Source organism: Abrus precatorius, unplaced genomic scaffold (assembly GCF_003935025.1).
Source record: "Abrus precatorius isolate BTA unplaced genomic scaffold, Abrus_2018 Scaffold5, whole genome shotgun sequence".
NCBI classification, from domain to species: Eukaryota; Viridiplantae; Streptophyta; class Magnoliopsida; order Fabales; family Fabaceae; genus Abrus; species Abrus precatorius.
In genome coordinates this window covers 20,939,068-20,966,375 of record NW_020874395.1, presented here as the reverse complement: position 1 = coordinate 20,966,375, position 27,308 = coordinate 20,939,068, and the positions used below count along the sequence as shown (strand labels likewise).

Sequence of the window (27,308 nt, the reverse complement as noted above, 5' to 3'; positions counted from 1 at the left end):
AAGAGATTTTGAAGAGAGGAATGAGAAATGAATTTTCCAAACCCTAACCCCTTCAAATACCCCTCAGGTCGCGACACTCTTGCTACAGCGAGACACTCTCACTACATTATTCTTTGCTCAACACTTAGCTTCATTATTCTTTGCTCTTTGTCTCCAAAATTGCTTCTTTCTTCTACTTTCTCTTCTTCAATCCTTATCCTCAAGACTCTTAGCTTAGAATCTCCTGCAAAACTAACAAAATTACATCAGAATTCTACCAAATTAACATAATTTGAATTACTAAAGATAACAATTTACTTTATTAAATATTTATATATTTTTGTGCAGTTTTCACTTTTCAAATTACATTTTCTATTAAAAACAACCTAGAAAACTACATAAAAACCTAGTAAAATCTGCATTCATCAAAATGCACATGCCTTTCTAAGGAATTAAGCCTGCACGTGTTAACTTTGAGCACTTGAAGTGTTCACGCACAACCTTCTCTAGGAAATTAGGCCTACGTATGTTAACTCTAAACACTTGAGGTGTTCACGTGCAACCTTCCTTGTATTTTTGCTGCTAGAGTGTTCACTTTGAGCACTCAAAGTGTTAACGTGCAAGGTCTTCTTGAATTTTCACTTCTGAAGTGTTCACTTTGAACACTTAAAGTGTATACTTGCACTCCACTCTTGTTGAAAACCCTCTAGCGTTGTCACTTTATACGCCCCGAGTGATAACTTTCAGAAAAATCAATTGATTCTTCACTCTTTAAGTCAAATTCTTTCACTTTCTTCATTTAATTCTTAACCTCATAACCTCTAATTCAGATTTTCTGCATAATTTCAATCTTTTTAGCAGACTTATATCAAAATTGAGATTAAATCTAAAATACTAAACTATTTAAACAACTTTGAACATAATTACAATTTTTATGAGAGCTTCAGCCTTAACAATCATATCAGAGTTGATCGCACTTAACATGGCAAGTGTGATCATAGCATGACTAATGTACCAAATCCCATTAGAACTTTGTAGTTAAGCGTACTTTGGCGAGGCAATACTAGAATGGGTGACCGCCTAGAAGGTCCTCGTATTACACCTCTCAACATTCACATAAGAGTTTATCGCGCTTAACATGGTATGTGCAATAAGTGCAATCATACCAGCACTAATGCACCGAATCCCATTAGAATTCTGTAGTCCTAGAAGTCCTTGTGTTGCACCTTTTTTTTTTTTTCCATATTCTTTTTCTGTAATTTTTTTGCCATTTCCTTTTGTTTTGGGTTAACGATTTTGTCCCATAATTATGTGGTATTGGTAAGTGGATTTTTGTATGTCACTACTAAAAAGTCTGTTTATACAGACAGAATTTTAGAGCATTACAGACGGAGTAATATCCTCTTTAGTAAAGAATTACAGACGAAAAAATTCTGTCTATAACTTACAGACGGTAAAATTCGTTTGTAATTCATCGGTGATATATTTTACTATTATTGGTATTTTTTGTTTATATAGATAGTTATTTCCTGTTGTTCTTGATTATCACAATTTATAAATAAAATAAAAACTATAGATTCGGCATCTAAACATTCTAAAATAATTTATAAAATATAAAGTTTAAATGTTATTACAAAGGAAGACAAAAAATCATCTAAATAAATACATTTAAAAATAAAATATAAGTCTTCATCAGGAATAATCTGTATGGTCATCATCCGAAGGAGCATCATCATCAATAGACGAGGAGTCAGTAGAGGAATGATGCATGGAGGTGAAAACCGGTGGTGCTGGAGCTGGTGGAGGAGGAGGAAGAGGTGTGGAGCTGCTTGCTCTCATGAGCTCAAAATAAGCATGCATCTGCTGCATCTGCATATGTTATTGCTTCATCTACTGCTGGACCTCCCTTTGCATTCTCGATGCCACCTTCTTCTCTATCTTCTTCACCATTTTCTTTGCCCACTTCTTCTTCCATGCACTTTCTTTGCTCTTCCACATCTCCTCATTCTGCTTCTGGAGTTCTTCATTGAGGGCATAGACCTGAGTGCAGACCAATATCCAAAAACTTTCTACACTTGCACTTAGAACATGGACACCTAACGACCTGATTGGTGATGAATTGCTGAGAATTACAACAGACGCGTATAAATTCCTCTACACCCTCAAAGAATTTAGGTTTTATTCCTCCCCCAACTTGGGTGCAACCTATTATACATCCACTGACGATTTCTAAGAAACATCTTCCTCAAGAACTATATAAACCTAATACAAATATACAATGTGGTATCAACCTTCTAGAATACATTACAGAAATTTTTAATATAAATTTTGGCAGAATCTCCCCTAATACATGTCAATTTCCTTACATTTGTTTACCACTTTTTTACAAAAATCAAAATTTCACCTAAAATCAACTTATAAATTATATAACAATATATTAATCAATACATCAAACATAAACACATCACAATCCTAAACCGTTCTAGAGCACATCCTCTTGTAACTCCACAACATGCATATTCAACTAACTTCACAAACACAAACAATCCCACAACACACAATAATCAGGTTCGGAGAAGGACCTCTACGCCCTTCCCCCCAGTCATACAATATTCAATCCTACAACTCTATCTTAGAAATTTTAAGTCTCTAAAAAATAAAAAAAATTAAAAAACTAAACTGATTTAAAGTTAGAGTATCGTACCAGGAATAGAATGATGCAAAAAAAACTTTCAAATGGTTGCTCCAATCACTCACAAAGGCCGAAACACTAAGCTCCTAAAGAGAGAGAGGGGGGGAGCGAGAAGAGAGAGAATTCTGAGAAATGAGGAAGGGGAAGGGGAGATGCGGTTTTATGGGTTTCAGTCATTACAGACGGAAAAATTCATCTGTAATGAGTTTAATGAAACGGTGCGTTTCAGGTGGCACCTTACAGACGAATTTTTCCGTCTATCAATTCGTCAGTTCCATTTACCGACAGAAAAATTTGTCTGTAATTTGCCACCTGAAAGGTCAGTTAAAAGGCCATATTTACAGACAAAAAAATCGGTCTGTAATTTTTTGCTATAACATTCCCTCCTATTTTCAAATTACAAACCAAAAAAATCCGTCTGTAATTCCTGTCTATAATGTTTCGCGCCAAAAGGCGGGCAAATTACAGACGGATTAAAATCCATCTGTAATACAGACGGATTTACAGACGGATTTTTTAGAAAATAAAAAAAAATTAATCCACAAATTCGTCTGTATTACAGACGGATTTCAATCCGTCTGTAAAATTCATCTGTATTAAGCAATTTTCTAGTAGTGTGTGTTTTACGATGATTGATGTCACATATTTTATGTTTACATTTATAGTTTTATTTTGATTTATTAGCACTTTTCATATGCTTTATATCTAGAGTTTTTACCATTTTTAAGTTGTTTGAATAAATTGAGCTTGTTACAAATAAATGCTTTAATTTTTTAATTTTAGTTATTCTGACCTCCGACTACTATTTTGGCCATAACATTTTCTACAGATATCATTTTTGGGTTATTATAGTTGCATTGGATTCTACACATCTAGGGCTTCAAAATGCATATATAGATCGCTGTATTTGGAGTTATTTTCTATTTTTTATGATTTTTTTTTTGAGACAAATTTGGTGAATCTTGTTGCAAGATTGCATTTGAACTCTTGTTATTAAATAATTGTATTTGTGCTTATAGTTATAATTGAGGACCAGATTTTGGCCATTTAGTTTACCCTAATTAGAGCCTATAGATAGACTAATAAGGCATTGAATTAAGTGTGAAATTTGATATTTTAAGTTTTTGAGATTTGGCTCTTAATAAGAATTCTTGTTTTTACCTTCTCTCGAATTCACTCTTCTTTCTCTCATTCTCGCGTAGGTTAAGTGTTTTGATGGAAGGTTAAACCTCTCATTCAATTCGTGAAATCTAGATGATGTAAATCTAATTTGAGTTTTGAGCCAATTGCTCCAAGTTTGTTCTCTTTTTCTCTAATCTCTTATTTGTGAATTGTGATTATAATTAACTTTTTAGTGGTTAGAATTTAAATTAGGATTCAATTGATATTCTGATTTGATAATTAATTTAGATTAGGTTAAATGAAAATTCGATTTAATTCATGATCTAGTTCAAGTTATTAGATTGAATTAATAATTGGACTAGGTAATCGTTCAAATTCAGATTGAAATATTTAGATACTATGATAATCAGAACCGCATGCATTTGAGATTCTGTGGATTGAAAATTGGAACTACATGAAATCTTAGTTGTTTCAGTAGAGACTCGGCATCATCTATCAAATTAGCGATGTTGCTGAGGACACATTGTTCGTTTTGATTCATTTTAGGTTGTTAATTGGGTTTTAACTACTTTGTTAATTTAGCATAAATTATTCCTGTTAATTGTTCTATGTTTTGCACAATTGTTTCCGTCATTCATTTAGTGTTTGACTTTGCATTTTCTACTATTTAATGATTTTGCAAGTACCTGTGTATGGTCTTACTCAAAATCCAAAATTTCATCATTTAGACGTCTTTTCTAATTTTTTTCAATTTTAATATTTTTAAAAATCATCAAAAAATTCTCAAAAATAGGAAATAATCATATTAGATGAAACATGGTGGTCTAGATTTTTTTGAAAATTCATTTTATGTGTTTTTGCAACTCTTGTCATATATAGTATTTGGATTGACTTTGACTTTGACTTTGGCTTTGACTGATTCAGTTAACTTTGACCGTTTTGTCCTTTAGTGCATGACTAGAACTAATCTTGAGTAATTGCTTGCATATGATCCTGAAATTGAACGTACCTGCAACAAGTTGAATAGACTTCATAGATTGGATGGTAGTGTGCATAGTCATAGTAGTGATAGTGTTGATAATGTTGTTGTGAATTCCGATTGTAGTAATTCTAATAGTATAACTGTGCATTCTAGTATCATGGCTAATATCCTGACATAGATGTTCTCTTTGAGTTAAAATCTGGTCTAATTCATTTGTTGTCTAAGTTTAATGGTAGTGCAGGTGAGGATTCTCATAAGCATCTGAAGGAGTTCCATATAGTCTGTTCAACTAGATCAGTGACCAGTTGCTCATCTAGTATTTCTATTATTAAAGTCCTTTTCCTTATATTTTGAGACCTCATATAGAGGAAATTATGTAGTATAACTTTTGTGTATTTTGAGTATTATGAACTAAATGTAATATTATGTTATTCTGTTGGATATTATTGTAAGGAACTTTGTTTATTTTGAATGAAAAGGGAATTTTATACTTATATTCTCCATTATCTATCTATCTTAAATAAGTAAGTGGTGTAGAAATAATGTTCTCGGTTCCTTATAAAAAGGGGTCATGATAGCTCTAAGAATTTGTGAAACTCTTCATCGTAGGAAGGGTGACCTTGCAACCGCTGTGGAAAAGGTATCTTGGGCTTATAGGGTCTTGGCTGCACAAGAGGTTCTTCCTTTTTTTTTTTTTCCTTTTTCAGGCTCTGCGCTTAAAGCATGGCCTTGCTTATAGGGATGCACAGCCATGCTTGTTACTGCATGGGTGTGCTCATTGAATACAGTCGTGCTTCTCCAGGAATAGGGGCATATTGAGCAGACAAGGGCATGCCTAAAAGGTGAGAATGGGTGTGTTTCTTAATAAGCATTGGCATGCATGCGCTTCTGTTATGTGACTTTTGCACCTTCTTCCCACTTTTAGAGTAATGGCACTGCACTGCTCCCTTGAATTAAGTTTGGGCTGGGATGGTAATGTTCCCATCACTCTTTGACTCAAAAGGTTTGTGATTTGTTCCAAGTGAGATTTAACCCTTAAAGAGTTTGATTTCATGTCTAATTTGATCTCTCTGAACCCCTTATCAGTTCTTTCAATATATTGGTCCAACTTAGATTCAAGCTTTGTAATTCTCTTATCAAAATAATGGACGTGTTGCATCATTATCTCTTGAAATTTAGATTGAAATCTAGGAGTCTCCTTCCCCTCTGGTCTTGCTCCTTGATTTTGTATATGGGGAAGGCGGTATGCATTTGTATTTTAGCTCCCTTGGTGGCTTCCCTAAGGGGTTGTGTTGTTGTTGCGCCACCCCAAGATATAGTTATTATCCAAAAATTTTACTTTCTCTTACCTGAGGTCCCTTTTTAATAGGGTTTGAAAACCCTTAAAGCTTTTCATAATTGGGCTTGCTGCAATGAACATATTCGTGCAAAGCCATAAGCACATCTGTGCATATAGTCAAAGAACTCTTGTGCTTACTTCTAAGATTTGGGCGTGCTGACTGTTGTGAAGCTCTATTTTGCAACTAATTTGGGCCCAAAATGCACCTTAAACCTATTTATCGCCTTCTTGTACTAAATTGCAAAATTAATATATAAATCAATGCAAAATCCAAGTAAAATAAAGGTCAAACATAAATATATGGGTTATAAAAGCAAGCCAAAATACAGACTTATTAGAGAGGAACCTAGGGCATATGGGTTTGCTCATTCAATCCTTTATGTTATTGTTCTATTTAACTTTAAATCCAATTTTCTTGTGATTACTAATCATTAATAGAAATACTATCAATACCTAATGGTCATGTAATATTAATATTATTTTCTCTAAATTAATATCCACAATGGTCATGCAAGATATCAGTTAAAGAAAGCATAAATCATCTATGAACTTGTTAATTTAATAATGATAGGAAGAGAAATATTGGTTTGGTTCACCTAATCCTTTGTCTCTTTTTATCCTAGAGATCCATTAACTAATCGTGGTACAGTCACCTATGATGTAATTAATTAGGATAATGTTACAAATGGAAAATTCACAATATAAAATTATACGCAATAAGACAAACACTAATCACAGACAAGAATCATACTTAGATTTAAACATCAAAATCACATAAATTCATAAACAAGAGTTCTCATAATTCTTACTATAGACTTAGTTACTCATGCTAAAGAAAAGAACTAGAACAATCATAAACAAACCTTAGTCAAAAGGAAATAACAAACTAGATTATTCCTAAAAATTGAGGATAAAAAGAGTTCCTGGTCTTTAAGTATGATTGCTCAAAGCTCCAAGTTCTACTAAGAATGTGCCAATGATCACGACCAAGGTTCAGATAAAAAACAAGATGTGTACAGTGTAAACAGACTCCTTAATCGCTGCCCCCCCCCCCAAGGTCTCTTTTAGTAGGGTTTGAAAACCTAAAACTTGTTAAGAGTTAGGCTTCCTGTAGGTTAGCACTATCGTGCAGGGCTTCTTTTCTACCACAAAACTAGAGATACATTTCTAGTTTTGTTAATGTGGCAGAAAAGAAGTCTTCAGACCTTAATTTTTTCAAACAATACAATTAAAGGAAAAATATCTCCACTGATATGCAACTTGAAATATCTAGTGCATCTTAATTTATCCCTCAATAACTTCAGTGGAATGATCCCTCCATGTATTGCAAGTTCCAATCTTTACAAGTTTTGAGGCTACACATGAACAATTTGTCTGGCCCCATTCCTCATACATATATGATACATATATGATAACAAGTGGGTTGAGAATGATTGATTTAAGCCATAACAATTTGCAGGGTCAGCTGCCAAGAGTATTGATGAAGTGTACAATGCTAGAGTATCTTATTTTGAGTAGAAACTACATAAATAATTCATTTCTCTTTTGGTTGAGAGCTCTTCATGAGTTGAAAGTTGTTGATTTACATCATAATCTTTTGCATGGATATATATGGTGCCTTACTATATGCCCATTTCCTAAATTTCACATCATCAATCTTTCACACAATATGTTCTCTAGAAGTTTGCCATCAGAATTGATCTAGCATTTGAACTACATGAAAGCGTCCAACATGTTTCAATTACAGTATGAAGAATCAACATATGAGAGGCTAGGAAAATAGCCTTGGTGCCTTGAGTGTGTTGGTTAGGCATTCTTGATGTTTAACAAAGGCAAGGTCAGGGTTTATAACAGGCTCCAACAATTTTATTATTTGATAGTCATTCATATTTCATTTAACAGAATCTCTGGAGAGATTCCAAAGGCCATAGGAGATAACAGGCCTTGTTATGCTCGATGTTTATGGACAAGTGTACTCGTCGAAAAGTAATATAGGGTTTTAAAATGAGTTCCTAAAATTATCGTCACACAAAGATTATTCTCAATTACTAGGAATTACTTTATTTAATTGTTTAAACTTAGGGAATGCGAAATTAATTAACAGAATTAAAAGTTAAAATAATTATCAGCAAATCTTAAGACAAAAACAAACATAACAAACATCTTAGTTGAACTTATAGGAGAACAATATAGGGCATATAGGTTTATTCATTCAATCATTTATATTTTTTTTCTAATTATTTCTAAATCAATTTCCTTGTGATTACCAATCATTCATACAATTACTATCAATATCCAATGGTCATGGAATATTAATATTCTTTTCTCTAAACTAACATCCACAATGGTCGTGCAAGATATTAATTTAGGAAAGCAATAAGCACCTATGAACTTGTTAATTTAATAACGATTGAAAAAGAAGATTTGGTTTAGTCCACCTAATCTTTTATCTCGTTTTATCCTATAGATCCATTAACTAATCAAGGTATGGTCGCTTATGATATAATTAACTAGGGTTATGTTACGAGTGACCAATTTACAACATACAATCACGCTTAATAGAATAAACACTAATCACAAACAAAAACTAAACTTAGATTTAATCATGAAAATTCCATAAATTCATGAACAAAAATTCTCATAGCACTAGCTATGAATTTAGTTACTCATGCTAAAAGAAAGACTTAAAACAATCGTAAATAAAATCATAATCACAAGGTAAAAAGCAAACTAGAAAAGAGTTCCCCATCTTTAAGTCCGATTACTTGAAGCTTCAAGTCCTTCTAAGAATGTGCTGACGATCACGTGGATGAAACGAGATAGCCGGTATAAAGATTAGAAGAAAAGTGTAAAAATTGGATGTCTCAAACGCTACCCTCACACCTCTTTTAATAGGGTTTGAAACCTTAAAATCTGGTTGGAATTTGGAGTCACGCAGTTAAGCATGGCCATGCTATCAATATGCACAACCGTGCTTGAACTAGGAACATGTGTGTGCTTCTTTATATGCACAGTCGTGCATCATATCAAAGCATAGGCATGTTGACTGCTTGTTAGTTGGGCGTGCTTTGACCAATATTGGCATAATTCTCTTTACTCCCAAAATCTCTATAAATCCCATGTAGCCTTAAACACGTTCATCTGCAAAAAATAATAAGGTCATTAATGTAGAAATCTATTCAAATCAAGAATAAGTATGTATGAACATGCTAAAAAAGTGTGTCAAAATACAGACTTATCACTCAATCTATCCAACAACACGCTTACTAGCAGCATTTCCTCTTCATTAGGAAAGCTTTCAAACCTTGAATCATTGGACATTTCTTTCAACAATTTATCAGCGATGATTCCCCAACAATTAACTCATGTCACCTTTCTATCATTCTTTAATGTGTCCTTTAACTATAAGAATGCATCACAATTATGTTGAAATTTCTCATCTATATTATTGACTTCAATTTTAGGTTCTTTAATAATGTAAGTAACAATTTGGGAGTTATGAATTTCAAATTAATTAAATTAAATTATGAACACAATTAACTTGAAGAAAAATAAATTAAGAATTATCAATTCACAGAATCTCAAATACATATAATTTCAATCAGATAACCTAATTGAATCATATTAAGTAATAAATCAAATTATCATTTAATCTAACCCAAATTTAATTATCAAATCAGAATATCAATTGAATCTTAATTTGAATTCTAACCCACAAAAAAGTTAATCGTAATCATGAATTATAAATCAAATATTAGAGAAAAGGAGAAAAAACTTGGAGCAATTAGTTCAAAACCCAAACCGAAGTTACATTATCTGGATTCTATGATTGAATGAGAGGTTTAGCCTTCCATTGAAAAACTAATCCAAGCGTGAATGAGAAGAAGAAGAAGAAAAATCATGAAGAGGAGAAATAAGGATTCTAAAAGAAGGTTGAAAGCCAAATCTGAAATTCAAATTATAAAATTGTCCAAGAAAAAATAACACACTAATTCAGAGCTTCATTAGCCAATTTATAGGTTCCGATTAAAGAAAATCAAATGGCTAAAATTTGGGTCTCAATTGTATCTAAAAGCTCAAATACAAATATTCAAAAATAAGGGTCCAAATGTAATCTCGTATACAAGATTCAGCATATCTGCGTCAACTTCAAAAAATTACAGAAAATCGAAAACAACTCAAAATCCAGCAATCTACACACACACACACACACACACATTTTGAAGCTCAAGATGTGTAAAATCTAATGCAACTTAAATCAGTCAAAAATAATATCTATAGAGAAAGTTATGGCCCAAAGAGTAGTCAAAGGTTAGAATAACAACAAATACGAAATTAAAGCATTTATGTTTTATTTCAATTACTAGAAAATAGTAAAAACTCTGGAAATAAATTATATGAAATGTTTTTAGGAATCAAAATAAAACTATAAATATGAATATAAATTATGTGACATAAGGTGTTGTGAAAAAATTAAAGAAAAACAAAAATCTCTTTTTTAAAAGTGACAATACATTAATGCTAAAAAAAATTATATTCAAAATTTAACTAAAGGATGAAATCTAGTAATGATACAAATGTGCATTAAAATCACATATTCACAAATTATCTGAGCAAGAGAGATTCACAAACAAAACACGAAAATTTATTCAATTTGTAATAAAAATCACAATTCTGTAGTGTATGATTTAGGGCTAATCATTTCAGGAAATGCAAGAAGCTTGAAAATGAACAATGATTCAAAAATGCAAGTGAAGGTAATTTAGAATCTTAAATTAATTTTATGAGAAGTTGGTGAATGATATAGTGTTTTTAGTGTATGTGGGATGAAAAGAATTATAAGAAATGGGCTAGCTAGAAACTTCTTCATCAATCTTTAAATCAATTTCATGAGAAGTTAGTGAATGATATTGTGTCTTAGGTGTATATGGGATGAAATGAATCATAAAAAATGGACTAACTCAAATTTTTTACGCAAAACTTTAAACTAAAAACTAAAGAATTATTTAATAATAATAATTAAAAAAACTTTAAAGATTAATTAATAAATATATTTTTTAAATCTTTTAAATATAAAATTAAATTTAATAAATTTAGAGAGGATATTGTATCCTTTTAATAAGAAAAGGGTACAATTCCTTTAATATTAGTTTAGAAAATACTTTTTATTATTTTACAAACATTAGACATCATTTATATTTGGTACATGGTGCGGATGGCACAAACTAAGAAGGTTTTGGATTTATTGAAAATTAATATTCTCTAAGTACTTTAATACTTATATTTATGTAATTTTATTTAATATTTTTTTATTTCTTATCATATCAGCATCTCCTTTGTTTATATATTTCCTTTTTTACTATTTTTATATAAAAAATTAAAATACTAAAATATAGAATTTTGTAAATATATATATATATATATATATATATATATGATAGTCTAAAATTTTAGTAATTTGTTGAAAAATCTATTTTTGGTATTTTAAATTTTTATAATTTTTAATTGCTAAATTTTTAAATCTTTGCACCTGCATTTAGACATATTTTCGTAATTTTGTTTTTAAAATTTCATAATTGTGTATATATTTTCTTGAAATACTATATAAAAATATTAAAAAAAACAAAAAAACTCATTTCACACCTATTTTAAAGGTGTCAACACATCATTTTATATATTACTTGGCTAGTGGCCCAAAAAAAGGTGGATGAGATGAATAGTAAATTTTTATATCTGTAGTTGAAATAATAATATAAACAAGGTATTTATTAAAATTTAAAAATTCATTATCATTTTTAAAATATATAAAATGTTTTTTATTTTAGTTTTTATGTAAAATGATAATAAAAAATAAGATATTTAAGATAGATATTATTTTTGAAAAGTTAAAACTAATAAAAAAAATTAAAATTTCTTATGAATATAGTTTTGAAGATTGATTAAAGAGTTTATTCTCATCTAGGGCTTCTGGGTGGACTATTGCTGTAAATTTATTTAAAAAATTAAATAAATATATTTAAAATTTAACACGTCAATTAATTATATTTAATAATTGAAATTTACTCTTTTAAAATTTATAATATTTATTAGCTTTATAAATAGTCATACCGTATGATTTTAATTGTTTATGTGGAAATTTTAATTTAATAACAGTCGTAGTGCACGGAAAAAAAATACTAGTGTATTTAAATAATTGAGATCACATGTATAAACTTTAATAGTTGTTTCCTATTACTGTTTATATCTTTTGATTATAAATTATATTAATTGACTTTAATAACTACATTATTTTGCCTTACGTTCATTTAACTTGATTTTGAAAAGCATTCCATTGATTGAATGTATTCAATTGCTCTTAGAAGATACGATGGAACGGTAATACTTCGATTCAAGTTTTTACGTTATATATTTTGTTTTAAGAGAAAATCAATTGCTCCATTGTCGAGATATTCCTTATAATTCTTTACTTTCTGGCAAAATTTCAAAGTCTCTTAGTCTCTCTCTTTGGTGCTCTGTTTGCCGGAGAAAATTTCTTGGAAGAGCCCAATAAATCATAGAGATTTTGCGTTTAAAAACAGTGCTCTGGCACGTTTCCCACTGGTATTTTCTCATTATTTTCTTACATATATCACATAGTGATGGTTCAGTAAATACAAATCATGCTGTAGCTTGTGGTGGAGTTATGAGGAATCGTGAAGGTAGATTTATTGAAGCTTTTTGTGCAGATTGGGAAGCTATACAGTAATGCACGCAGAAGTATGAGCGATTGTTCATGGAATACAACAGACATGGGATAAAGGTATCTGCAAAATAATTCTTAGAACGTTCACAACACACTTTTTTTTAATACATTTTGTTATTAAATAAAATTTATTGAAATTTTCAAAAATTATGTAAGTCTCACTTTTAATTTAATATTTTTCATTCCTAATTTAATAATTTTCTCTTATTTTTATAATTCTTTTAAATTTTTATCAATAAATAAGAGTACGTTTGAATAAATGTTTTACAAAAGTGTGTACTAACTCTTTTTTTCTATAAGGAAGGAGGTGCTCTTAGTTATATTTAGTATTTACCTTTGTACAAAATTTAAATACAGATGGGTGAGTAGTGTTCTCAAATTGAAGTTAGAATGTTATCCCCGTAATATGTATTGACTTTTAATGATGGGTTAGATCTTTAATGTTGAACTTTATTATTCTCTAGACACTAAACTTTTAACTTTTTGCTAGAAAATAACATCAACGATACCAATGTACACTTATGTTTTGTCCTTAACCTTTTTCTTTAGTTTAGGACAAAAAGCCAGCAGCAACATGACTCTGATGTTAGATGGTTTCACATTTGGAGGGAAGCAAATATTGCTGCTTATAGCTTTGCGAAATTAGGTTTATCTTCTCAGCTGGGCTATAGCATCTGCCAAACTTGTACTCAGCTAAAATCACCCAATCCCTTTCCCATTATAAGACCTTTGAAAAAGGGTTGAATGAAATAAAATCATACCAGGTTTCGCTGTTTGGACATTTTAAAATTGAATGAATAAAACTTTGGCGAAACAAAGGGAACAAATGCCTAACTAAGGGGTGATTTTAAGGTATAAACCCTACTAATACTTTTATAAGAAATTTTTCTAGGGTCTACTTTATTTTTATTTTTATAAGAGCCCTTCCAAACTGTCCATTTCATTAATTTTCTTTCAATAAAACCATTAAGCAAATGCGATAAATTAATTATTTTTTCTCATGAAAAAAATGACGAACTATAATTATCTCTCATTCACACCAAGTAATTTAGATAAAAAAAATTAAAGATGGTTTTTAAAAATATATAAATTAGTAATAAATTTTAATATCACTAAGTAAATTTCTTAGTTCTTGGGAAAATAATTAAAGAAACCACACGTTACTAGATATAAGTTGCATATTTGATCATTCTGCCGCTTCATTTTGCTAGTTGAACCTGAACCATAAACTTACCTGTTCAATCACAACATTGATTACATGTATGTATGTTAATACCTTCAATTTCCCAAAAGAATTTGAATTTGGTAGACATGGAGCTTCTAGAGTTGCATAATTTCCAATAATATATAGTAAATAATAATTGCTTTGCAGCTAGTTATTAACCCTTTGGAAACAACTACCAAAAAAATACCATGCCTAGTTATACACTAATGCTTCGTAATTCCTCCCCGACCAACATTTATCTTCCCGGTAGCACATGTTCTGCTGCATCTCAATGGCACAAGGCTAAGAGGACTTGAAAAATGCTTGGTTGACTCTAGCATGTAAGATTAAAATATATACTAGGATAAAAAATTGAGGCCCAATAATGTCCCTAAGATAATTCAGCAACAGAACCATTTCCGTTTTGGTAATCCTTCTCCAAGTCTGAGAGCTCACTCTCAAAGAAGGCTGAGTGGAGAGCCCTCACACACTGCTCTGCTTCACTGTCATTTACAACCAATGAGATGTTCACCTGACACAACAAAACAAAAACAGATAAAACATAAAAAGTGCCTCTACTTTTATGGTATGGAGATATGACATAGGAAAATGTTAATCATCGTCCGAAAGTGGTATGATTTTATTAGAAAAGTTTTTTTTTATTATTATATAAAAGTATTCATTGCAACAAAAATTCAAAAGTATAATAAATGTTTTTTTTTTTATAAAAACAAACTACTTTTGTATGCTTAGATCAACCCTTAATACTAATATCAACAAAAATGTACAAAATATGCTTACATCATCATCACACACACACAGCCAAGAAAAAAATATATTTGTGTGCAATACTCCCTTTCTTCCTTTTTATAAGACATATAACTAAATTACACAAACTAATAAAAATAGATAAACTTAGACTTTACTATCAACATTTACCTTACCCTTGATGGTTTTAAGTTTCCAGTACTCCATTTATTAAGGACAAATGAGAAAAAAATAATAAATTTTTCATAAAAGTTATAAAGTACCATAAGATAACAACCACAAATCTTTTAGAAATTACCTTGTAAAAAGAGCAAAAGCCAAAAGTAGTATCATACATTCCAAAGTGCCTAATAGATTTTGAATCACTTAACACATGCCATGTGAACATTGTAAGGATGCATGCAAGCTCTTGTTTTGCGTAAAGGATGAAATGGCCTACAATTCCTTATAGCAAATATAATGAAAAACAATATAAAGTGGAATACCTTCGATGCACCCTGAGAGATCATTTGCACAGTGACACCAAGGGTTCGAAGAACTTGGAAAGCCTGCAATAGAATGCCAATCATTGATAAGAGCTTAACATAGACTGGTTACAGAAACATAAGATTGCATGTGGACATGAATTGATTTGCGAGTAAAAGCATATAATACAACCGGTGGATTTTATTCCAAGATCAACAATGCACCAATATACCCACAGAAAACATAACAACATTTGTTAAACCCTGCATAATAATATGGAATGAGTTCGGTTGACGGATATGGGTCCCACTAGGCCCATTATATGGCATGTCTATTCTAGAAGAAAGAATGCCAGCATGGCAAGTAGTTAGAGAGTGGGGGAGAAGTTTCTTATGCCATGAGAGAAGTTTGTTATACAGCAGGAGGGTTACTATAAGAAAAGGGAATCAAAGAGAGAGAAGGCAGAAAGGTATTCGATGACTTAATTGATCGGAGGGAAACCTCTGGTATAGGAATTGTAACTCTGAAGGAATTGTATCTTCATTTGGGGTACCATTCCTGATAGCCAAATAATACCTAGCCATTTGCATTAATCTTTTCTGTTGATGTTTGCTTCTGTCATGGAGTTCTATCAACATTCCCCACACATAAAGCGAAAGGGAGAGAGGAAAAGGCCCAGATAGTGATAATATAATAAAGCAATTGAATTCACCATGAAAATACAATTTAAAGTAGGAAATACATTTAAATAAAGAGAAACAATACAGAACCTTCTCCAATATTAGTGATGATCTCTGAACATTTCCAATGAGAGAGATGATGGATCTATTCTGTAGGAGATTCACCACAGCAATTTTTTCCAGTTCTTCAACAACATGGTCAAGTTCCTGCTTAAAGATGGAGAATGACAGCCAATTAGAACATTATGGCTAACATATTCATAGACATAGAGTAAGCATTTGATTATTCAAGTGTAAAACTACATGATATCAACCAGATAGGCATCACCTAACAAGGTCATCAGGGACATTGGAAGAAAGGAAATTAAAACACCATAAAACTATTATGACTCATTAACAAACCAATCAACGAATACAAGTGTCTTACACTTGCCTGCTGAATTAGCTCTCTGCTCCAAAGCTTTGATGGATCCAATGTCAAGGAAACACTGACTTCACTTGTAGCTACAACATCAACTGATATGCCTAAATCTTCAAAGATTGAAAACACCTGTACATGTAGAAATGTGAAAACTGGAACGGATTCAATCAAACCACTAGGAGAACAGGTCTTATAGGCCCTCTCACCTTAGCAAGGAAACCATACTGACCAAGCATGCGAGTGCTCACTATATCCAGCATGGTCACATTCCGTTTCAAAACAATGCTTGTTAATACTGCCTGCAGGTAGAAAAGGAAAAACTTGGACACTGTCAGAGTCTAACTTGAGATAATGGGATTTGCTATTTATGCAAACACTAAATTTACAAACCTTGCTCATATCTCGTCCCTTGGTAATGAGAGTACCCGGAGCTTTAGGGTTGTATGAATTCTTAACCCTAACAGGGATATCACTTTCTCTAGCAGGTCTCATAGACTGTGGATGCAGAACCTGTGAATCAGAGAAATAAAATATTTAGACTCACCTCAATGGCATTACTCTGATATCCCAAGGCACAAGTCCATCCATTGGATATACAACAATCATGTTGCTCACATCATCATGGGTGATATGAAATAACATCCTTTGTACTGGGCTCAGTAAAATATTAGGTAATAACATAAAAGCATCAGCATATAAACATTATATGGACAACCTAGTTTGTGGCCCATGAAAAATTCTGAGTCTGCTAGCCATTTCATAGCAACCATGCAGTACAGTTGGATTTAACACCAAGCAACTATTAACAGAGATAGTAATTCAATAATTTTCTGGCATGCAGTTCCAAAACTATATCAGCCAAAAGTAAAAAGGTGAAGTGACCTGATTGGCATTAATGTTAATACTTCTAATGCAGCTACTAAGAAACTCATCTCTCTATAATTGGTATATGATTCTCCTGCAGTTTTGGGTAGTACAGTCAGGAATGGCAAGCTCCTTCCTTTAGACCTCCACTATATCCAATGCCTATCCAACATAAACAATTCACCATTTCCAATTTTCACCCTTTGTATGGACCAATGCCTCTTTACTCCTACTATTTCGACCGACAATATAAGTTCTTTTCTATTTCTTTCACATCAATGATTATCCTAGTGTTTATACACTCTCAGACAAGATTTGCAGATTTGTGATTACACATTAAGGGCCCATTTGGTGGCCAGCAGAGGATAAGAGGGTTAGATAAGAGTAGGATATAAGAGCATGATAAATTTTTTATCATATCCAATGTTTGGTACAAACTTGATAGAAAAGAAGATATGACATAATTACGCAGAAAATGACAAAATTACCCTTTTGTCTATATTTAATAAATTAAATATTTTTTTTTTACTTTTTCTGTTTTTCAGTAATTAAATTTTAATATATAAAAAATTTAAAATATTTTTTAATTTTAAAAATATATAAAAATAATTTAATATATTTTTAAAAATGTATAAAAATAGAGAGGAGAGAGAAAGATGAGAGAGAGAGAGAAGGAAGAGAGAGATAATAAAATAAATTAAGGGTATTTTGGAAAAAACAATTGTTATCCTTTCTTCCTTTTCTAACTAGTCATATTCTCAAGATAGCAATTATACTAATCCAATAGGAGAGGATAGGTAACAGGATAAATTATTCCTATCCTGACTCAACAAACACTTGATTTAGAATGGATATGCTAGTTATCCTATCTTATCTACCTTTATCTTGGCCACCAAACAGGCGCTAAATCTTATCATTCAGTCTCTAGTACCTAGTAAGATAATTCCATATTGTTATGTACATTGTACATAAGTTATATTATACAGAATGTTTCTATTTTCTAATGTTAGCTAACATGTCCCATTAAGAATCCAATAAGCTTGTTAGCATTATGTTTAGATGAATGTTGTTCATATGGTCCAGAATTTTCAAAGCAGTTTTGCAGCACTCATGCAGATTAATTGAAATGATATGCACAATGATAGGAATCAACTCTATGGAAAGAATCAGTTTCATGGGAAGGTTTATACAAGGAGAGGTTCAAGGAAAACAGAAAATTAGTTGTAACTAACTTGGAGGATTCAAATGAATGAGAGATTTTAGAAGCTGATTAAGGAATAAGAGATTTTAGGAGTAGATTAAATAATTTCTGTTATGGGAAATATTTTAGGAGTAGTTTTGGTATTTTCTGTTATGCTAGTATTTATTGAGTAATTGGTAGGAGTTTTAGGGTATGGAAGTTTTAGTTATTGGGCTTCGGAGTGTTTGAGCTACTTAGTGCTCTATTCCTACTCTTTTAATTTGCATTCAGTTATATATCTAGTTTCATTATCAAAAAATACTTAACTCAAGTATTGCTACCTGCACTATTTCTGCTGTTTGTGTGTGTTCCTATCATTGGTATCACAGCTTCTAGACGTGGGGAGTTGTGTGGGCCTTTTATCTCGCGAAAGCTGCCAGTATGGAGGATCAAGTTGCTGAGCTGCAAACGAAATTGGACCGTGTGATGCAGTTGCTGGAGGAGAAGAACGACCGACGCCGTCGCTTGCGCGGCCGATCTCCACCACCACGACGGTCATCTTCCCGAGTGGACTCGAATGACCACTGGAATGGGGGTTTCAAAGGTGATCAGGGGCGACACCACACCCCTTCCCCACCTCACAATGAGTGCCGTGATTTGAGGTCACGAGACCGCGACGATCAGAGCCCTCCTCAATCCTTCGATGGCCATCCTCAACACTGGGAGTGCCCTCCGTGGCCCAACTGGCAACGCGACTATGCTTACAAGAGCCCTCCACGGCATCATGCTCGTGATCGGCGAAGGGAGGTCCCAGTCTTTACCGGCAATGATGTTCTGGGCTGGCTTGTAAAAATCAAACGTTACTTTCGCATTAATGATATTGAAGCAGAGGAAAAGTTTGAAGTGGTGCTGTTGGCTTTGGACGGGAAGGCACTGTATTGGTATCAGGTATGGGAAGAACAAACCCTCCATCATGGAGAGGATTCCGCAACGCCATAACGCGTCGTTTCCAGCCAGGGGTGATCAAGGATCCTTACGGGCCGCTATTGCGTCTGAAACAAACCGGGACAGTGTTAGACTACATCGAGGAGTTTGAGAGGATTTCGGGACCCATGCGCCAGGTGGGCAAGGAGATGTTGAGGGGAATATTCATAAATGGGCTCAGAGGTGGATTAAGGGCCGAAATAAAGAGCTTAGAATTGGGCTTATTAGCTGAAGTGAAAGACAAGGCCCTTATGCTTGAAGAGAGAAACAAAGAATGGAGAGGGGAGAGTGTTGGGCTCTCTGAACATGGGTCGGGTCACAATAAAAGCCCAACTACGTTTAAGCCCCAATTAACACATTCTAGAAACGGAGGGCGGCAAGCATCTTCCCCAAATGTTCCGGCAAAGCAAAATGAGAGCTCCAGCAAGGACGGAAATCGACGCCTCTCACAGGAAGAGCTTCAAGACCGCAGCCGCAAGGGGCTGTGCTTCAAACGCGGAGAGCGTTGGGATCGAGGACATGTGTGTAAGCTTCGACACTATCACCTTGCACTGGTGGAAGGCTCGGACGTGGAAGACGACTTCCCAGCCGAGGAAAAAGCTGAGACGGAAGAACCAGGACCCCAATTAGCCATGAAGTCCCTTCGGCTCACTCTTAACAGCTTGCAAGGTTTCACAACCTTCAACAAATCATTAAAGGTCCGAGGAAGAGTGGCTGACTCCGAGATCATAGTATTGGTGGATACGGGAGCTGAAGCCAATTTCATCTCAGCCCCCTTAGTTGCTCAGCTCCAGATACCAAAAAGAGATCTACCATTTACGATGGAGGTAGGTACGTGTGAGGTCCATAGCGGGATGGGTCTTTGTGAGAATTTGGAAATTGAGATGTAGGGAATTTCCATCATTCAATCTTTCTTTGTGTTGGAGTTAGGCAGACGGATGTGGTCCTGAGGTATGAATGGATAGCCAGTCTAGGAGATATAAGGGGGAATTTCCAGAAATCATATCTCCAATGGAAGATAAGGGAAGACTGGAGGGGCATCCAGGGCGACCCTGCCTTGGAAACGACCAATGCTTCATGGTGATCCACACTGAAAATGATAAAGGCTGATGGGGAGGGCTACTATGTTACACCATGTATGCAAGGACCAATGGGGGAATCTGGAGAACAAGAAAAAAATGTGGAAATAATACGTGATGATATCAAGGAGCTGCTCAAACAATATGATGATATCTGTCACCTTCCTGAAGGGCTACCTCCTCAACGTGCTCATGATCATTCCATTAATTTGAAGGAAGGCGCATCCATTCCGAACATCAGACCTTACAGGTACCCATACTTTCAAAAATATGAGATCATTGAAAGAGTTGGAAAGGTTGCCTACAAGTTACTACTCTCGGAAGGATCCTTAGTGCATCCAGTTTTTCATGTCTCATTGCTTAAAGATGTTTAAGTCCAGAAGTACAGTACCAACCTTTGCCTCAGTGCCTTACTGGAGAATGGGAGCTGAAGATTGAACCAGCAAATGTCATATCAACTTGAGTTAATGACTAAGGAGAAGACGAAGTGCTGATTCAATGGCAAGATTTACCTGAGTTTGAAAATACTTGGGAAAGGGTGACTGACATTCAGTTACATTTTCCTCATTTCCACCTTGAGGACAAGGTGGTACTTAAAAAGGGGAGTATTGATAGGAATCAGCTCTATGGAAAGAATCAGTTTCATGGGAAGGTTTATACAAGGAGAGGTTCAAGGAAAACAGAAAATTAGCTGTAACTAACTTGGAGGATTCAAATGAATGAGAGATTTTAGGAGCTGATTAAGAAATAAGAGATTTTAGGAGTAGATTAAATAATTTCTGTTATGAAAAATATTTTAGGAGTAGTTTTGGTATTTTCTGTTATGTTAGTATTTATTGAGTAATTGGTAGGAGTTTTATGGTATGGAAGTTTTAGTTATTGGGCTTTGGAGTGTTTGAGCTACTTAGTGCTCTATTCCTACTCTTGTAATTTGCATTCAGTTATATCTAGTTTTATTCTCAGAAAATACTTAACTCGAGTATTGCTACCTGCACTATTTCTGCTGTTTGTGTGTGTTCCTATCACACAATTGCAGTGCCTCAGCTGTTTCTTCAATATGCATGCCATGCACAATTCTACCTTCAAACAAGTGTAGCTTCAAGTGTTGTCAAATAATGGCCATGGTGGCACCATGGTAGATGTCAGTGGCCGTTTTCGCCCAAACTGCCACAACCATGGCAGAAAATGTCAGATTCAGGATGGCGGCAGCACAGCAGCCATGGCAGAAAACGTGAGTTTTCAAGGAAGAAACAAAACGGGCCTCTAACCCAACCTCATCCTCAATGTCTCTTTCCTCATTCTCAACATCTCTCAATCTATTCTCCTTCCTCAACATCAGCAATCACAACTTTGTCTCTAACGACTGCCATTGTAGGACTCCTTGTGTAGCTCATTGTTTGGACTTGATGTTGGAGGATATTGGGAAGATTCCAAAGGTCAAAAGAACCATACAAAGTGGTTGTTCTCTTGTAGGATTTATATGCAACCACTCCTTGACTTTGAACTTGATGAGAAAGTTCACAAAAAAAATGGAATTAGTTAGGCATAGTCACTAGACTTGCAACAACATTCCTTACTTTGCAAAGGTTGCAAAAACAAAAAAGCAACCTTAGAAAAATGTTCACTTCAAATGATTGGTTAAAATAAAAAATAACCAAAGTGACCAAGGGTAAGAAGGCAACTAACATTGTATTGATGCCAACATTTTGGAATGAAGTCTTGTACACTCTTAAGGTGATGGGGCATCTTGTGCGTGTACTAAAACTTGTAGACAATGAAAAAAGGCCAGCAATGGAGTATATATATGTGAAGCAATGGATAGAGCTAAGGAAGCCATTGAAAAAACCTTCAATAAAAATGAAGTATAAGCATGTATTTGAGATCATTGATAGAAGGTGGGAATGTCAACTTCATCACCCACTACATGTTGCAGGTCATTTCTTAAACCCCAAATTCTACTATTCCCAATGCAAGTATTAAGTTTGATCCTGAAGTGACACATAGACTATACAAGTGCATTGAGAGATTGAGTAGCTCTGAAGAAGAGGTGGATAAAATTACAATGGAGCTGGCCACGTACAAAAGAGGTGATGGAATCTTTGGTTTGAATGCAGTTATAAGACAAAGACATACTTTGGCTCCTGGTTAGTTTAAATCAAAAGAGTTTGATTTCCTTTTAATGTTTTTTTTTATTTTTTTAATTAAATAATGTCAATTATTTTAATTGCATTATAACTTAATGGTGGAGGAATTATGGAAATCAAGTTCCAAACTTGCAAAAGCTGGCCATTAAGGTGTTGAGCTTGACTTGTAGCTCATCGGGTTGTGAAAGAAATTGGAGTATTTTTGAACATGTAACTAACTAAGTTCTACTTAATAGTTTTTTTTTAAATTTATATTAATAGGTTGAGAAAAGATACTAACATTTTCTTAATTAATAATAATTAGATTCACTCTAAGAAGAGAAGCAAATTAAAGAGGTAGAAGTTGCAAGATTTGGTTTATATCAAGTATAACCAAAATTTGCTAGATCGTTATAACAGTCATGATGTGATTAATCTCATTATTCATTGGATGATATTGACGATTGCAATGAGTGGTTGATTTGAGAAATGGGAGGAGAAAATACGGAATTTGCTACAGATGAGTTAGTCTTTGATGATAATAATTTAACTTAGGAAGTTGTTGCTGAAGCTATTGTTGCTTACACTAGACAACAAACAATATTGAAGAAGAAAGCTACTACTACTCTAGCTCTAGAAAGGGGAAGAATATTATGCAAGATGAAGAGCAAGAAATGAAAATAGATGAAGAAACTGAAGAGGAAGAACGCATTTACACAAGTAGTAGTGCAGAGAGTGACAAAGACAATGAAGAGGAGGATTTTCAATTAGAGACAGAATCTGATTAGATTATTAGATCTGATTAGATTAGAGTTAGAGACAAATCACTTTTAAACTTTAACTTTATCCTTAGGAAACATTTTTTGTTTAATAACACTCATACCATATTGTTTTGTACTTTTACTTGAAATAATGATTATGTAAAATTTCTTAAGTATTTATATTTAAATTTTGTGCACATAACATAGACATATATAAATATTACAAATTTTTAAATAGCAGTGATCTCGCTATATGTGCGCTATAGCGTTTTAGGGGTTAGCCGCTATTTGCCACTATCCAAGATTAACAACTATGGAGAGAACATGTGGATGAACCGCTCGAGAAGAGAAAGAAAAAACTTTAAGGGCGCAAAAGTCCACTTTGCCCTTAAAAAAATTCTAAATGACATTGTAGCAAGGGCAAGATCGGACTTTTTCTCTCTTTCTCCATTACACTTAAAAAATGCACACCCACACCGAGAACTGTCGGCCATTAGGGCTTAACCTCTGCGATGGAAGAAACACTTCACGAGTGCAAGTATTACGCGGTTGGTGGCACAACAGCAATGAAGAGAGAGAAATAAGAGATGTGATTATGTGATTTAGGGTTTGGGCTTGCGGGTTTTATCTTTGGACCAAGTCGTGTCGGCGGCTCAATCCAATTTTTCTGGTCAAAAACGTCATTTCTACCATGGTGCCATCATAACTGGTTTTTACCAACAGTGACTCCAGCATTGCAGTGTTCACCCAAGACTAGTCAAGGGGCTAGTGCACAACCAGCCTGCCTGGGCTTCGAAGCTGTTGAGTATTGTGGAATGTGAGAATCCAATTGCAAGGTATTAAGTCCCGCATTAAGTATAGGATTCTAATGTTTGAGGTTTATAAGACCTTGGACTCTTCAACTACAATGCCTAACTTATAAATTGCAGTTCTCCCAAGGTTCTTATCACTTTATTGGACCCAAAGTTTTCTAGTTATGCCTTTTTCTCTTTTCTCTATAATAAATTTTTCCTTCTGTTAAAAAAATCAATAAAGCCACATTTATGAAAAAACTATAACAAAAAATTCGAAACAAAAACAGAATAAAAAATGCATTAGAATAGAACCCATTAACTTTTTCAATCTATTTGTGAAAATACCTGAGCACCAAAGTAAGCTAGTTCAGCAGCCTCATCAAATGTCAAGTATGGGACAGGTTCTGCTTGTGGGTATATGTTCGGATCACAGGTTAGGACACCATCAACATCCTTCCATACCTGTTTTAAGTGACTGAAGTTAATTTTTTTTTTTTATCTCCATTTTGACATGCACAACTGTTTTTAATACACAAACCTGGATCTCAGGCAGCCCTAGTGCTTTCCCAATTGCTGTAGCTGTCAAATCACTGCCACCTCTACCCAGTGTTGTCACTGCACATGATTTCCGGGCCTTCAAAAATAAAAACAAGTCAAAAAACCAGTTTCATAATCAGAGAATTCTTGCTTTAGTAACACAATCCAGAAGAAAAGAAAACAAACATTCAGAAAACAAGACATCACAAATACCTTTCCAAGGAAGCCTGTAACAATTGGAATTGAAGGATCAGAGCGCCAATCACCATGCAATCTTTTTGCAACAGCTGGATAAGTCGCTTCCAAAATGTCCGCATTCGTGAAGTCATCAGTTGTTATAAAACCAATCTCAAATGCATCATACTGTCAGACCATTAAATAAGCAACAAATCACTATGATCAGGGACAACAAATCAAAATTTGAGGACTTCACACAGAGTTGGACTATGAAGATTAGCAATAAAAATACCAACAACTTTTTAGTTATAATATATGTATTAAATAAGTATGAAGACATACTTGGCGAGCCTTTACACCCATTTTATTAAGATATGCAGCAAAGATTCTAGTGGACATGCATTCTCCAAATGAAACCAAATAGTCTTGAGTCCTTTTAGTGCACTCTTTCATCATAGCTATCCCCTTCAGAAGTTGCTCCAGTTCTTCTAGATGCTCTGGAAATGTTTCCATAAGCAACACCAAGTTAAACACAAAAATGAGTACAAACATATCAAAATTTCTGAACATTGAACACGTTATAAGGAAAGAAGGCATGTGATAGACTTACTTCAGTCCGTGACTTGATAAAATTAAATGAAAAAGAAAGCAGCAACTATAAATTTATATAACAAACTTGCAGCAATAATGATAACCAAATAAAACATGTAAGCATGTACTGCAACCAAAGCAAATTAACTAAATGCATGTTCCACTTCCATAACCCTACTGCTGCTATTTTGCTACACACAAATGAATAGACAGAACGTGCCAGGTGAAATGATCTGACAAGAACTTATTAATCTAAAAGTAAATAAAAAAATATATTCAAATGATCCAACCGTTGTCAAATGATCTACTGTGAACAAGGTAACTTACTTGCTATAACAGAACTGTCAACTCCAAGCTGATCCACAGTCCTGAGATGCAGGTAAAAACATCCAGTTAAAATAAAAGTAATTCTCTTTCTTAAAACCTTTTGTTACATTTACTATAGAAAAAAATAAAAAGAAAACTCGTTGTTCTTGCCTGAGATGAAGGTCTTTTATAAAGCAAAGCTCATCAATACCAGAGACATTAGTAACACCACAACTCACAGCTTTTTCTCCAGCCTAACAAAAATTACAGCAACCCCATTTCCTTAACAACAGTTATTGAGCTGTAGAAAACAAATAAGGGGAAAACCAACATGAAACAAACGGGGGAATCAAATACCAGCAAAAGCTTGTTCGTTGTCTTTCCCATAGCAGAGAGAACAACAATAGGCCTCTCTTCTGGAAAACTCAGTATAAGCCCTGCAACCTCTTTCATCCTCTCAGCAGAAGCCACAGAGGAGCCACCAAACTTCATAACACAAGTGAAACTCGTTTCAGTTTCACTCAACTTCTCACTCTCACTCACATCCTTCTCAAGCACATCACTTGTTGTGGCCTTGCATGCGACCCTGAATGCCACCTTGCTATTGCTTGAAACACCCCTTGCAGGAGGAACAGGGGCAACAAATGCTGCAAACCCAATTCGAGGTGTGCATTGCAAGCTCTTCCTCAAAGTTACAGCAAGGTTCCCTTGAACCCCATTAAGCTGCAACGCGCTTGCCATGCGTGTTCCAACTGAGTTGTTTCGACAAATGACACAAAGTTTCAAGGATCTGAGAACAGTTGTTGCTCAAATGCCTTTATCAACTTTTCCAAAGCTCGATCTGCAAAAGAAAGAAACACCCTCTAGTTCATTCAGTCACAGAATCACAATAGATTGAAGGTTACACAAAATCTTGATTTAAAAAAGCAACTTTTACTGATGTTTGCTCCTTTACTGAAAACCAGAAACAAGAGAATGGGAACAATTAGAGGTGGAAAATGAATTAACGAATGAATTTCACCTTGAAAGAAAGAGCTTTGGAAAGTGGAAATGCGAGAAATGAATGAACGAGTTTGAAGAGGAGAATGCAAAAGGAAGTGGGGCAACGGTGGCGGCACTCCTCTTATTATTTATGTCTTCTCACCCAACCTATGACATGTCCAAAAATGTTTTTATATATATATATATATATATATATATATATATATATATATATATATATATATATATATATATATATACTGTTAATAATTTAAATAATAATAAAATATTTCTAAAACACACTTTTTCATTTATCTCTTTCAATAACATAATTAAAAAATTAACAACTTCTTAATAATATCATCATTTAACGGTTTATAAAATATTAAATATTAAATTTAAAAAATAAAATAAAAAGGCGGAAAGTTTAAAATTAAAAACTTGTAAAAATATAAACAACAAAATACACATTTAAGTCTATTATATATTATTTCATTAATTCAAGATTAATACAATAAAAAATAAGTTTTATCTCAT

The 27,308-nt window shown here is 33.6% G+C and overlaps 1 protein-coding gene and 1 pseudogene across 4 annotated transcripts; one reads left to right on the top strand and one right to left on the bottom strand.

Annotated features, from left to right (window-relative positions):
• Positions 1–966: 966 nt before the first annotated feature.
• On the top strand, positions 967–1,084 carry LOC113868258 (annotated as a pseudogene).
• Positions 1,085–14,096: 13,012 nt separating this feature from the next.
• LOC113867259 (aspartokinase 2, chloroplastic-like) lies at positions 14,097–26,933 on the bottom strand. 4 transcript variants are annotated; one of them, XM_027502449.1, is made up of 14 exons: positions 26,812–26,933; positions 26,148–26,631; positions 25,962–26,044; positions 25,812–25,852; positions 25,236–25,390; positions 24,930–25,079; positions 24,718–24,813; positions 24,525–24,641; positions 16,785–16,904; positions 16,601–16,693; positions 16,407–16,523; positions 16,064–16,180; positions 15,314–15,376; positions 14,097–14,592 (listed from the first exon to the last, which is right to left on the bottom strand). In XM_027502449.1, exons 2-14 carry the CDS (start codon positions 26,529–26,531, stop codon positions 14,452–14,454), a joined length of 1,677 nt encoding a protein of 558 aa, XP_027358250.1. In that variant the 5' UTR covers positions 26,532–26,631; positions 26,812–26,933; the 3' UTR covers positions 14,097–14,451. The 4 variants fall into 4 exon arrangements, 3 of the variants coding, with proteins under 3 accessions (XP_027358250.1, XP_027358248.1, XP_027358251.1); XM_027502447.1 differs by having other exon boundaries at positions 14,125–14,592; positions 16,401–16,523; positions 26,812–26,931; XM_027502450.1 differs by having other exon boundaries at positions 14,186–14,563; positions 16,401–16,523; positions 26,812–26,931.
• Positions 26,934–27,308: the final 375 nt, after the last annotated feature.

Excerpts from the sequence above, each read along its gene's own strand:
- LOC113867259 (XM_027502447.1), bottom strand. The coding sequence starts at position 26,531 with ATGGCAAGCGCGTTGCAGCTTAATGGGGTTCAAGGGAACCTTGCTGTA. Across the intron at positions 24,642-24,717 it reads TAGGGCTGCCTGAGATCCAG|GTATGGAAGGATGTTGATGG; the intron begins GTTTGTGTATTA and ends CACTTAAAACAG. Across the intron at positions 16,694-16,784 it reads AGGGACGAGATATGAGCAAG|GCAGTATTAACAAGCATTGT; the intron begins GTTTGTAAATTT and ends TTCTACCTGCAG.